The 12,560-nt window shown below is 49.5% G+C and overlaps 1 protein-coding gene across 1 annotated transcript in view; it reads left to right on the top strand.

Annotated features, from left to right (window-relative positions):
- The window catches only part of STK3 (serine/threonine kinase 3), a 1,017,041-nt gene that overhangs the window by 520,608 nt on the left and 483,873 nt on the right, over nucleotides 1-12,560 (top strand). The window contains exon 8 of the mRNA XM_085605192.1: nucleotides 2,801-2,926. Within this exon, the coding sequence (XP_085461318.1) occupies nucleotides 2,801-2,926 (126 nt within the window). The remainder of the gene's footprint in view (nucleotides 1-2,800; nucleotides 2,927-12,560) is intronic.

A 12,560-nucleotide genomic window follows, 5' to 3' on the forward strand; every position in this document is an offset into this window, starting at 1 on the left:
GACCAGTCCTCGATCTCTGACCCTTCAACCAATATATCCTGTTGGAACACTTCCACATGCTAACTCCTTTGGATGTCATACCTGTGCTGCAGCAAGGTGATTTCATGGCAGCAGTGGATCTAAAGGATACACATTTCCATATTACGATCCACCCAACTCACCAACGCTATGTGCGCTTTGTGGTAAGTGGAATTCATTACCAATTCAAGGTCTTGGCGTTTGGCGTAACCACCGCCCAAGACATCTTCAGCAAATGTCTAGTGGTGGTTGCAGCACATCTAAGGTGAGGGGGCATTCACATATTCCCTTACTTGGAAGATTGATTAATCAAGAGCTCAAGCGATCTTCAGTGTGTTGCCCTTAGACAAACTGTTATCTTTCTCCTACATGCCTTGGGCTTAACCATCAACATCCCTAAGCAACACCTTGTCCCTCTACAGGTGCAACCCTTTCTAGGGTCAAGCCTAAATTTGGCAACAGGCAAAGCCTGCCCCAGCCATTAATGAGTCCTGGCTTACCGACAGCTTGTCCTCTTTTACGACCAAATCGTCTTCTACCAGTCAGAACAGTTATGCGCCTTCTTGCCATGATGGCCTCCTGCTTCACCACAGTTCTCCATGCCACCTGGTCGTTTCAATCGTGCCATGCAGCACAATGGCCCAAGGTGGAGGGTCATCTAGTGTTGGGAAAGTCCAGTGTTCATCGCTCTCCGCAGTGGTCCAACAGCAACAATCTGTTGCAGGGCCGGCCTTTCAAAGACCCCTCACCCCAGGTCACCATCACCACAGAGGCATTCCAAGCAGGATTATGCGCACATTACAATCTCACAGCAGTTCAAGCACTGTAGAGGTTACCGCATCAGCTACCTCATACGCATAGCAATCCAACTAGCCCTCAAAGCCCTTCTCCCACAGATACAGGGCAAGGCCAAATCTTCGTCTCCAGGTCGCCCACACCTACTGTCTGTGGGCAGTGCACTATGGATTAACTGGTCCAGGATACATGCTTATGCTTTTCAGCCTTTACTGCTTCTTCCACTATTGAGGCACTAGATGCGACAAACATCCCAGACATTCATCCTTATAGCTATCATCTGGGTCAGACAGTCCTAGTACTCCACTCTACTCGAAATGCCCATCAGCACCCACGAAAAACTCCTCAACAGGCCGGACATTCTCACCTGAAACCAGGGTCAGTTCAGACATCCAGACAACAAACACCTCAACCCAGTGATTTGGCACATGAGATCCCAGAGTTTGGCTACCAATGCCTTCCTCAGGACTGCATGGACATCCTAAAGGAAGCATGCAGGTCAACTACTCAAGCTTGCTATGCAGCAAAATGGTAAATGTTTGCCCACTACTGTATCCCAAAGCACATAGATCCATTAAAATCAGTGGTCCAGGAAGTTATATGCTACCTCCTTTATCGACAACACTGTGTTAGCATACACTTCCATTAAGCTCCATTTAGCAGCCATAGCTGCTTAAATGCAGAATAAAGAACACACCTCATATTCTGTACTCCAGTCATCAAGGCTTTCTTAGAGGGACTTAAGAGTCATTCCCCCAAAAGTGCCTCCAGTCCCTCAATGGAATCTCAACATAGTCCTCACCAGACTCCTGAGTCCCCTTTTTGAGCGAATGCTTTTCTGCCTCCTTCAGTTGCTCTCCTGAAAGGTTGCATTCTAAGTGCCTATAACCTCACTTAGACGTATTAGTGAACTGCAAGCACTCAAATACAAAAACCCTATATCCAGGTCTATAATAACAGGGTATTACTACGAACAATCCAAAGGTTCTGCCCATGGTGATGTCACCCTTTCATCTCAACCAGACCATAGAACTTCCGCTTTTCTTTCCACAGCCCTCCACACTTTAGATGCCAAGAGGGCTCTCATGTACCAAACCCTTTCGTAATCTAGGCCAGTTAAAATCGTCAAGTGCATCCAGACACTACTACCTCAAAGCCAAGCAAGTTCTCCCTGTACCTCCGAGGGCGCACACCATATGAAAGAAGGCCTCTTCAATGGCTTTCCTTGGAAACAATCCTCTGGTTGATATCTATCAGGCAGCTCCATGGTCAACCCCACACTCTTTATCAAACACTACTGTGTGGATGTTCTTGCTAAACAGCAAACTTTTGTTGGCCAGATGGTCCTAATGACCCTTTTTCAGACAACTACTTCATCACACTAGCCACCTCTTAAACAGAGGGACAGCTTTACTGTCTATTTAGAGAATGTGTACCTACAGCAACACATGCTACGAATAGAACATTTTACTTTCTCTGTAAACATCTGTTTGTAGTGTATAGTGCTCTAGAATCAAATGCACCCATTCTCCTCCCTGGAGACGTATGGCTCCGGCTGCAGATCCATCTCCTTCCTTCCCTCCTTTCTTTCTCTTTTATACCGTATTCTCTAAAAAGGCACATGTGCACCACTTTCTTCTACCACTCTCACCGACTGGGCGAAAAAAAATTCTATCATGGAGTCGGTGCCCATGCGCAATGCCAGCATAAGGAGGAACCACCTAATTCTTTGCGGCTCATAATAGATGCTTACAGGGTAAATAGCACATTCCTTTTCCTTTTTCTGTCAGATAGATTGTTACAAATTCTGAAAACACTTACAAAGTCAGCATTGTTTGTCAGCTCTGCTCACTGTCTTCTGTGTCATTGCAATATACTTCTCTGAATTTGAATGGTGTGTTCTCTTTGGGGGAAAAAAGGGACAGAAGTATTGCGCAATAGAAATGGGTGTTCTTTAAAAGTAATTTATTTTCTATTGTCTTTTCAGCACACCTTCATCAAGAATGCTAAGCCAGTTTCAATTTTGAGGGATCTGATTACTGAAGCCATGGAAATCAAGGCAAAAAGACACGAAGAACAGCAACGTGAATTAGAAGAGGAGGATGAAAATTCGGTTTGTATTTCTCTTCCAATGGTTAAATGCATGTTCCTTATATTTCAGCGCCTCCAGGGATGTAAGTTAATGGTGACATAGCCGTTAAGGGATTTTTGCTTCAGTGAATATCTAGACATTTTGTCTTCAAAATATTGGCCAAGCCCCTTTTTTTCTTCAGTGCGCTGGATAATTTTAACTTTACAGCCTAAATACCTACATGATTGCAGAGCCAGAACGAGGAGTCTGCAGACCTGGTGCCTGTTCTAACTTAACTTGTTCTATAGATGGCTGCACACCAGGGAAAGAAACGCCTTGCGTATAATGACTTAGCTGCTATCGGCCCATGAACAGAGGCAAGTGCAAATGGATCTCTGTGGGTGCATATTCAGGGATACATAAGGTGATGAAGACTACGAGCACAAGTTGAAACAGACAGATCAGTGTACATCCTGTAGTGGACTCCTGCACCACCCTACATGTAATGCTTGTCCCAACAGTGCTCTAGACAATTGAAGAGGGTGTGATGCCTATGCACTTGAGTTCCGCTGCGCGGCAATGGAGCTGTTCTTTTCTTGTAAGCTACATTGGTTTAGTGACCTTGACTTCCTGATTTGGAAATTCCATTTCCAAGTGCTCCTGGGCCTTGTAAAAAAAAAAACAGAACTGTCTGACATCATGTAGCAGCTAGTGAGACTGCTAATCTAGTACCAAGCAGAACAGTGGTGGTGCTCTCCTGTCGCCAGTTGAACATACATTGAATATGGAGACGCGCACCAAGCCTCGGGAATATTTAGTGACCTAAACAAACATCTCTTGGAGTTTAGGTGTTTAATTGATAAACCTGGTAAGTATAATGTTTTACAACTTTATAGAGAAATAGACCAGTTTTGATATTAGTAAAAGAACAAGAGACCACCATCGTCAGTGAAGCGGAAGCAGGCATATTGTTGAAATGGGTAAGGAGATACTAACACTAAAGAAAGTTAAACCCGTAAAAAGAGTATCATTGCCATTTCGAGAGAGCACACCAGGAGAGAACAATCAAAGTGCTCTTGGGGAAGGCCGGTTCTCCAGGATAAAATTAGTCGCAGGGGAAGCATAAAAGGATATCTAAATAAATTAACTTGCTGAAACCTGAGCTGAAGCAGACATAAGTAGACAGAAAGAAAAACAAATTCAAAATGTGGGAGAAAAACGCAAAGACACACATCATCTCCCCATTAGACAATGAATACTTATGGCATTTTCCTGCGAAGCCATTACACCTATGACTCCCCTACTTTGTAAATTGCAGCATATCGACCAGTGGTCATTTTAGGCAGTGTTTTGTTAGAGAAGCACTCACATTATCGGTCACTGGGTGCCCTTAAGGAAGAATTTGCTGAAACCTCTGAAATCTAATGTAACTGTTGTGCTAGTGAAGATAGTTAAGTGATAAAGAAAAATAAAATAACTTAAGGAAGGGGCAGAATAAACAGGCACCAATGTGAGGAGAATTAATTGTCAGTACAAGAACAACATAGAAAATGTCAAGTTTGGGAGATAATTTAACCTTTACTAATCAATTTTAATAGCAATTCTCATACTCTACTCCATAGCTCCCAAATATAATGCACTATAGAGGCCAGCAGATGTGACCCTTCACCGCCAACTGAGAAATATAGCTGCAGTGTATTATGTCTTAACAGCTGTGTCTGGACGGCTCCTTTTGGTGAGTGCAGCAGGTCACCATGGACGTCATGTGGTGGTGTGTGCAGTAGTAATGGGGCAGACGCGGTTTATGGCTTAAGAACCTGCGACCTAAGAACAGCTGCAGAGGGTTTGTCCTTCAACCCAGTGTAAGGCAAAATCATGGAAGAGCTACATGGGGAGGAGAGACAGCTGTGGAAGCCTACAGTTTGAAATGCCCTCTCCCAAGGGATACACTTGGTGTAATGAAAATGCAAATCTTGAGGTGAACACTTGAACTTTAGGGGGAGTGGGGCCTCCATTTACCCAGAGAATGTCTATCCGCTCTCCTCAGAGAAGACACCTGTGAGTCACCCAGTAGGTGAAAGTAGTGTTATTGCAACGGGAAGTAGCGTGTCTTCGAATCGTGATCCGCATTGTCTAAGAAAACTACATGCAGGAACTGGTTAGGCCCAAAGGTGACAAGAGTTAAGGAAAGGGAAATGCACCATTACATTTTCAATCACTGTCCTTCATGCTAGGGCTGACGAACTTGAGGCAGTTGTAGCGACCCTGGGAGTGAAGCTTGACAAGGCATGGGGCAGGCTGGAAGCGTTGAAAACCAAACAAGAGAAAATAATGTTTTCTAACTAACATTCAAATTAGGGCAAGACTTGAAACATTTAAATGTAAGAGAGTGACACAGTTGTGAGGCATTGAGAACTCTAAGAGTAACGTGATTGAGGAAATGGGAACACTTAAAAACACAGTGAATAATTCAGGTGGGGGCAATTAAACCATAGATGCAGAATTGAAACGTTTCATTAATATACTCTACTAACGTCAAGATCACACTTTCCAGCATCTTTAAGACCCTCAACCTCTAGAGGATTCCACTGAGACACTCTTTTCAATGTGCCTATTCTTCAAAATGTTCTGCATGCTTTGAGCTTAAGCTTTTGTCTCCCACCCACCAGCACCACAAACCAAGTGTTTCCCATATTTTTTTTTAAGCTTGTCATGTTCTCAAGAGCTGACTAGTCCCCTATAAGGACAACCGTCCAAGGGAATAACATCACCACAAAAAGAACTCCCTTCTGTGGACTTCCAAAGAATATTCTTCTAATTCTCTGAGGCTTGCGGGAGAAATGTGACTCAATCAATGTTTCGGAGACGACGTTGGACAAAACGTTATGGGTATCATTCCTCAGACTTCCTGTTTGGACAGATGTCCTCTGCAGGGCTCAAGAAAGCACTGCAACCCTGTATGTTATTTCCGGCTTTCCCTATATTTTTACTCTAATGAACGTAACTGTCTGCCAGGGGCGTGGCTTGGCAGCCAACAATGGCGGTTGCGTGAGCATGTGGTTCTGCGCTGACCCGCTAATTATCCAGAGGAAAACGTTGTTTCCTGCCATCGGCCACGCTTATGGCGTCCCGCTGCCTCTGAAAGAGACGTTCCGACGGCTGCGAGATTGGACCCACGGAGAACACACGTAGTTGACCCAGGGGGCCGGGCCGAGGCTGGGCCGCGGTGTCCGTAGGACCTACACCCGTGAGGAGACGTACTGTACCGGGTCGGAGGGGTGCAGCACGGAGCCAGATCCTGTGGCGCATACTGCACATCAGCGAAAACCGCGTGAGATCCAGAGGCGACGCGGGCGGCCGGTGTAGCCGTGCTTGGAGCTGCGAGCGGCTTGGACCCCCCTGGTATCACCCGCTGGCGGCCGAGCAGACCTGTGTGACGGCCCGCTTGGGGAACAGAGTGGGGCTTCCTTGGCGCCTTCCCCGCAGTGTGTGGCTGCCTACAACATAGACACTTGCACCCTTCCGCCCTCTTCTTCCCTCTGTTGCCGCGGTTGGTGCTGGTGGATGGCGAGGGGTTGCGCGAGGCGCGCTGGGCCTAATCAGTCCTTTCTCCCCATGGCCTGGAGCTGATTTGCTGCATTGAAGGCAGATCATTGGCTGCTGAGAGGCCGGTGTGCCCTGGTGCCAAGAAGGGTGTGCAGGCGTGTGGCTGGACTCGGCCTAATGTTATCGGCGGTCTCTGGCCTAGACCCCTATTGACGTGCTTTGCCTGTCTGTTGGAGGCTGGTTCCTTGCAGAGCAGAGTTGAGCCGGGGTGTGCCCTGGGGGACCCAGAGCTGATGTTTGGGGCCTGCTGCATGGCCCCCCTCCGAGCTAATGTGGTCAGTGCAGCTGAGGACCGACTGAGAATACCTGCGTACCCCCGGATGACAGTGAGGGGATAACTGCTGCGTGGTGTGTGCCTGGCTCATGGCACGGAGGGACCCCCAGAGACGCCACAGATTCTTGCAAGGGAGTGGTGACTTGAGCCATGGCTGACACGAGAAGTGATTTCCATGTGAGGTCACAATACTGTGCCCTGCGGAGGCCTGGGGCTGCCTGTCCAGAGATACTGCCTACTGTCCCTGCAGCGCCTGGCTCTGTGGTGACTGGATTGAGAAGCACTTTGGCCTGCGTTAGGGTGTTGGCGGCCTTGTGACGCAGACATGGGTAAACCCAGAGTGAAACTACAGGAGTCTGCCCCGGAGCAGGGGGAGGACCAGAGGGGGCTGACTCGGAGCACCCTGGAGACTCAGGGACTGGAAGACCCTGTACAACAGCAGCTGGCAAAGATCCTAATCTCGGACACAAAGGAGACACTGCACCAAGATATCAGTACAGTGTCCGTGGGACTGGGCCTCCTGCGTGCTGAACACCAGAAGCTCAGTGACCGAGTGAAGGTGGTGGAGTCCTCCCTTGCGGAACTGTCCCCGGCACACCAGGCGACGCTTAAGCAAGTGATAGACTTAACCGACAGGATTAGACTGCTGGAGTGCAGAGCGGAGGACAGAGAGGGGTGTAACCGGTGGAATAACATTCGTATCCTGGGTTTCCAGGAGGGAATTGAAAACGGAGATATGATGTCCTACCTGGAGTCCTGGTTACGTACATTTGTAGATCCGGAGGGAGTAACGCAATTCTACATTCTGGAGAGAGCACATCTGGTCCCGGCAAGGCCGCCGGCGCCTGGCCGTCACCCGAGACCAGTAGTGGCCAAATTACTACATTAGAAGGACAGGGACATCTTGCTCCAGAGAGCTCGCTCCGATGGTCTGTTTGAGGTGAACCACAGCAGGGTCTCAATATTCCCGGATTATACCCTTGAGGTGCAACGGACCCGTGCCTCCTCCTTGGAGGTCAAGAGGGCGTTGAGGGCGGAGGGTCTCCAGTACTCTCTTATCTTCCCTGCCCGGCTACATATTATTGAGGATGGCAAGACGCACTTTTGTGACACTGCCTCTGCAGCTTAGGATTGGTTGGAGGAGCATAAGACTGGGGCCCCATAGAGGGCGCAAGAGCAGGCACCGCCTCGCCAGACCAGGCGAACTGGAAAACGCTCCAGGAGAAGACCGCAGAAGAGCGCCCCAAAGAAGCCGAGCCCCTCGCAAACAGAGCGCGAATGAGCGGCGGCACTGCAGGCGGCGACAGAGATGATGCAGGACGACAAACAATAGTCTGAGGTGGGCTCACGTTCGCCGAGGGTCATGGAGGAATCGGACTCGGACTCCTCCAATGCAGACAGTTTAATCTTGCCATAGATCACCCTGAAGTCAGGGAATGAGATCATATAGAGGGGGCTGCCAGGTGGAGTGGCCTTGCTTGTGGAGTGGCCTTGCTTGTGGAGTTTGGACTCCTGGAGGTGGCAAGGCCGCACAGGAACAACAAGGTAACATGGACCAGGTTTGATTGTCGGTGCTTGGCACGATCCCCCGGTATACTATCTACGACCTTGATACTTTTGCCTAGGTCACGGCCCCCCCGTAGGACCATACCATAGGTTGTTTGGACCTCTATTGGCTATACATTATACAAAGGGTTTGGGTGGGTGGCCGTTGCAATGCTGCTCTGGGGATCGGGGAGTTTGTCCATGTTGGGATCTGTTATTCCTTTTTGTCCTTGAATTGCTTTGTTTTGGTTCCTTTTTTGCATAAGACCCGTCTTGCCTATGACGTGGGTACTGTATTGTATACTTGGCCGGGGACGGGGGAATGGTGGGGGACGGGGGGTGGGAGTCACTAACAATGACTACACAGCACCAGACGCTGAAATTCCTTACGTGGAATATTAAGGGGCTGGGATCCATGTCTAAGCGCCATAGCAGAGGTGCAGGTAGCTCTCCTGCAGGAAACTCATCTGCTTCAAAAGGAGGTGGAGAGGCTGCGTAGACGGTGGAGAGGGCAGGTGTATGCCACTTCTTTCTCGGCATATGCCCAAGGAGCATTGATTTGGACTCGAGCGGGAGCACCTTTTGAACTAATAGGGTCTGTTATTGATAAAGATGGCAGGTATGTCTTCCTCTTGGGGAGGCTGTATGGGCGTGAAGTTACTTTGGGCTGTGTGTATTCCCCCCAATCAGGACCAATTGGCCTATATGGCTGACATCTCGACTCGTATGGCAGACATGATGGTAGGCCCAGTACTCATAGGTGGGGATTTCGATGGAGTGATAGATGTGGACCTGGACCGATCGCATCCCCCTCTGCCCAGAGCCCAGACCCGCCAAGTGGTGGCTGGACTGCGCGATCGGATGTCCCATTGGGGGTTGAACGATGTCTGGAGGATATAACACGGGGACATGCGAGAATACGCCTTCTACTCCCCCATGCACCAGCTCCACTCTCGATTAGATGCCTTTTGCTGCTCCCCCACTCTTAATGGCTCCATTACATATACAGAATATTTGGGGCGCACCTTATCTGATCATAGCCCACTGTTATTGACGTTCCGGCCAAATAGGTATAGACCTCCAATACCAACATGGCGCCTCACTCCAATGTCCCTAGAAGATGCTCCCTTTTCTGATGCTCTGCAATCCTTGGTATGCGACTACTTTGTTGATAATGAGCGTTCTGCCTCATCTGCTTTGGTAGAATGGGAAGCGTTTAAGGTGGTGGTGCAGGACCATTGCATGGGGCAAACTGTGGGAGTGTGTAGGGAATTACATCAAGAGTTGCTGGATAAGGAGGGGAAAATACAGTAGTTGGATAATCTCCAGGGACGTGACGCGCAAGCCCACGCACGCCTTCTGGACAAACGTGAGCAGTACGCCACTACACTGGAACGGCTTAGGTCCCACGATTACAAGTCCTATATGGATGGTGTGCAGGGAGAGGAGGGACGGGCTGATATTCTGCTGTCCTGGTTGATCTGTCCCGAAAAGCACGAATCCCCGATTATGCGCGTACAGATGACTGATGATGTGACCCTGCACGACCCAAGTGATATTTATACTTTGTTTAAGGATTATTATAAAGCCCTTTACACCGCCCACTCGGGACCTTCTAATGCAGCCATTGAGGCTTTTTCAGACCTGCTCGGTCTTTGTACGCTGGATGAGGAAACGAGCGCGGTATTAGGTGGACCGGTGATCCTGGAAGAGGTAGACGGTGCTATTGCCGCTATGGCCAATGGGAAATCTCCCAGCCCAGATGGCTTGCCGGGGGAATTCTACAAGAAATATGGGAGTGAGTTAACACCAAGGCTGGTGACACTGTATGCGGAATCTCTTCAAATGGGTTGCCTACCGGACACTACGCGTGATGCATTGGTGGTCCTGCTCCCCAAGACGGTGTCCCTGGATGCTGAAGTGAAAGATTTTAGGCCCCTCTCCATGCTCAATACTGACTTTAAGATACTCAGTAAAGTGTTGGCACTTCGGCTGCTTCCGCACATGCGGGACCTGGTCCACCCGGACCAAAATGGGTTTATTCCCTCCCGCAACACCTCGTATAACCTCTGTCGGTTGTACTCGGTACTTTATCATTCAGGAGCACACGCCCTTCAGCGGGCTGCTACTTTATCGATTGACCTGGAAAAGGACTTTGATACTGTAGGATGGGATTACTTGTTGGCAGTTATGAAGCGTCTGGGTATGGGATATGATTGGGTGGCTTGGGTACGATTGTTATATACTTTTCCCACAGCCAGAGTTAGGACTGGTAAAACCATCTCCTCCCAATATCGTGTAGCACAAGGCACCCATCAGGGCTGCCCCCTGTCGCCACTCCTATTCGCCTTGGCGATAAAGCATCTGGCTGAGTTGTTTCGACAGGGGGGAGAGGGCATGGGGTTAACATTAGGGGGAAGGACACACATCATCTCCTTATGCGCAGATGATCTATTAGTGTATCTCTGCGATGCTGCTCGGGTGGCGGATACGGCCCTGCGACACTTGGAAATGTTTGGGGAACTGTCAGGACTACGACTCAATAAACGCAAGACATCTTTCTTCCCAGTGGCTGGATCTTTAGTGCGCCCACCGGAGGTGCCTGTGGACATTAACTGGGCGTCGGAAACTTTCCGATATCTGGGTGCCCAGATCTTCCATTCCTTGGAGGACCTGAGAGAAGGGAATTTGGGTAAAGCTCTGCAATGCCTCAGATCTAGTGTCCAGTTTTGGGGTACGCTGCGCCTCCCCATCATGGCCAGGATATCCTTGTAAAATGATTATGCTCCCCCGGGTGTTATATTATTTTGCCAACATGCCAGTGCTATTGCCTGCAGCTTGGTGTGCACCCTGGATTCCCTGTTGAAAGACCTAGTCTCGGGAGATGGCAGGCGTAGAGAATCACTTACGATATTGAAACGCCCTATAGATGCGGGAGGTTTGGGAGTCCCTGACTTCGAGTTGTATCAGCTCGATACCCAGATGCAGTGGCTGGCCCAGTGGCTGGAGGGTGCGAATGTAGACGGGACCTTTTTAGCGGAACCTGGTCAGAGCCCCTGTCTCTTGTTGGTGAAACTCCTGATGCACACAACAAAAGTTCCCTACACGTCTATATTGCAGACCACGGCGTTACAATGTTGGAGGCGTAGCATTAAGAGAATACCTGACACTCCGAAATACTCCCCAGAGCTGCCTCTGGTGAGACTGCCCCATGGCGAGCCGCTACAGGTTATGACTGTGGAGCAATTGGCTCCTTGGGTGGAGGTGGGCCTCGAAACCGCAGGGGACTGTTATCAGGAGAAGATTTTGCTTCCCTTTGCAGAGTTGGTGGAGGGGTGTGGCTTGCCCGCGGGCCAGTTCCTAGTGAATGAGGCGCTGCAGAGGGCATTCGCTAAGCTATGGGGCCGGAATAGAAAGGAGCCGGAAACGCATGCAGTTCTGCATTCATTGATTACCCTGGGCACAGCGAGACACCAAATTAAATGGTTTTACGCGTCCTTGCGCGAGGCCTCACTGACCCCCTTGGTCTGGCTTGTGAGAAATGGGAAAGTAATTTGGACAGAGACCTCACGGATGCAGAATGGGGCAGGGTCATGGCATCCCCTAAGAAAGTAGCACGGAGCACAAGGTTGTAGTATGTACAATTTAACTATGTGCACATGACGTATTTAACGCCACACCAGATTTTTGTAATTTTGTGGTTGAGCGCTAAGGCGCTGCCCGAGATGTAATTGGGAAGATGCAGATTTCCTTCACATGACCTGGGCATGCAGGGTCACACAAACATTTCGGCACGTAGTACTCCTGGCGCTCAACACTGCACGTATGCTTCCTTGCACTGAGGAGGTCTGTCTGTTGGGACTCTATCCTAGGCCACCTAAACATAAAGCGGGAAATAAGTTCATAGATCTGGCCCTGGCGTTGGCTAGATGGCGTATAGCAATCATGTGGAAAGCACCTGCGGGACCGCAGGCTTCTGTGTGGCGGAGGGAGGTAACAACGTAGGCCGGGGGGCAGAGGAGAGAGCGCTGCATAGGGAGGAGCTGAGAGAGCTGCAACTGGGTCAGATAGCTGAACAATGAAAGGACATATTACATGCCTGGGAATACCCGGACTCCCCAGGTTCCACGAGCGGAGAAAGTGACTACCCCCCTAAATCTGGAGTGAGCGACTGATCGAGATGGATTCCCCCACCCCCCTCGGGGGAGCTGGGACTGATCCACGGGATTGGTTGTGTGAGCAGGTCCCCCC

The sequence above is a fragment of the Triturus cristatus genome, chromosome 5_1 (assembly GCF_964204655.1).
Source record: "Triturus cristatus chromosome 5_1, aTriCri1.1, whole genome shotgun sequence".
NCBI classification, from domain to species: Eukaryota; Metazoa; Chordata; class Amphibia; order Caudata; family Salamandridae; genus Triturus; species Triturus cristatus.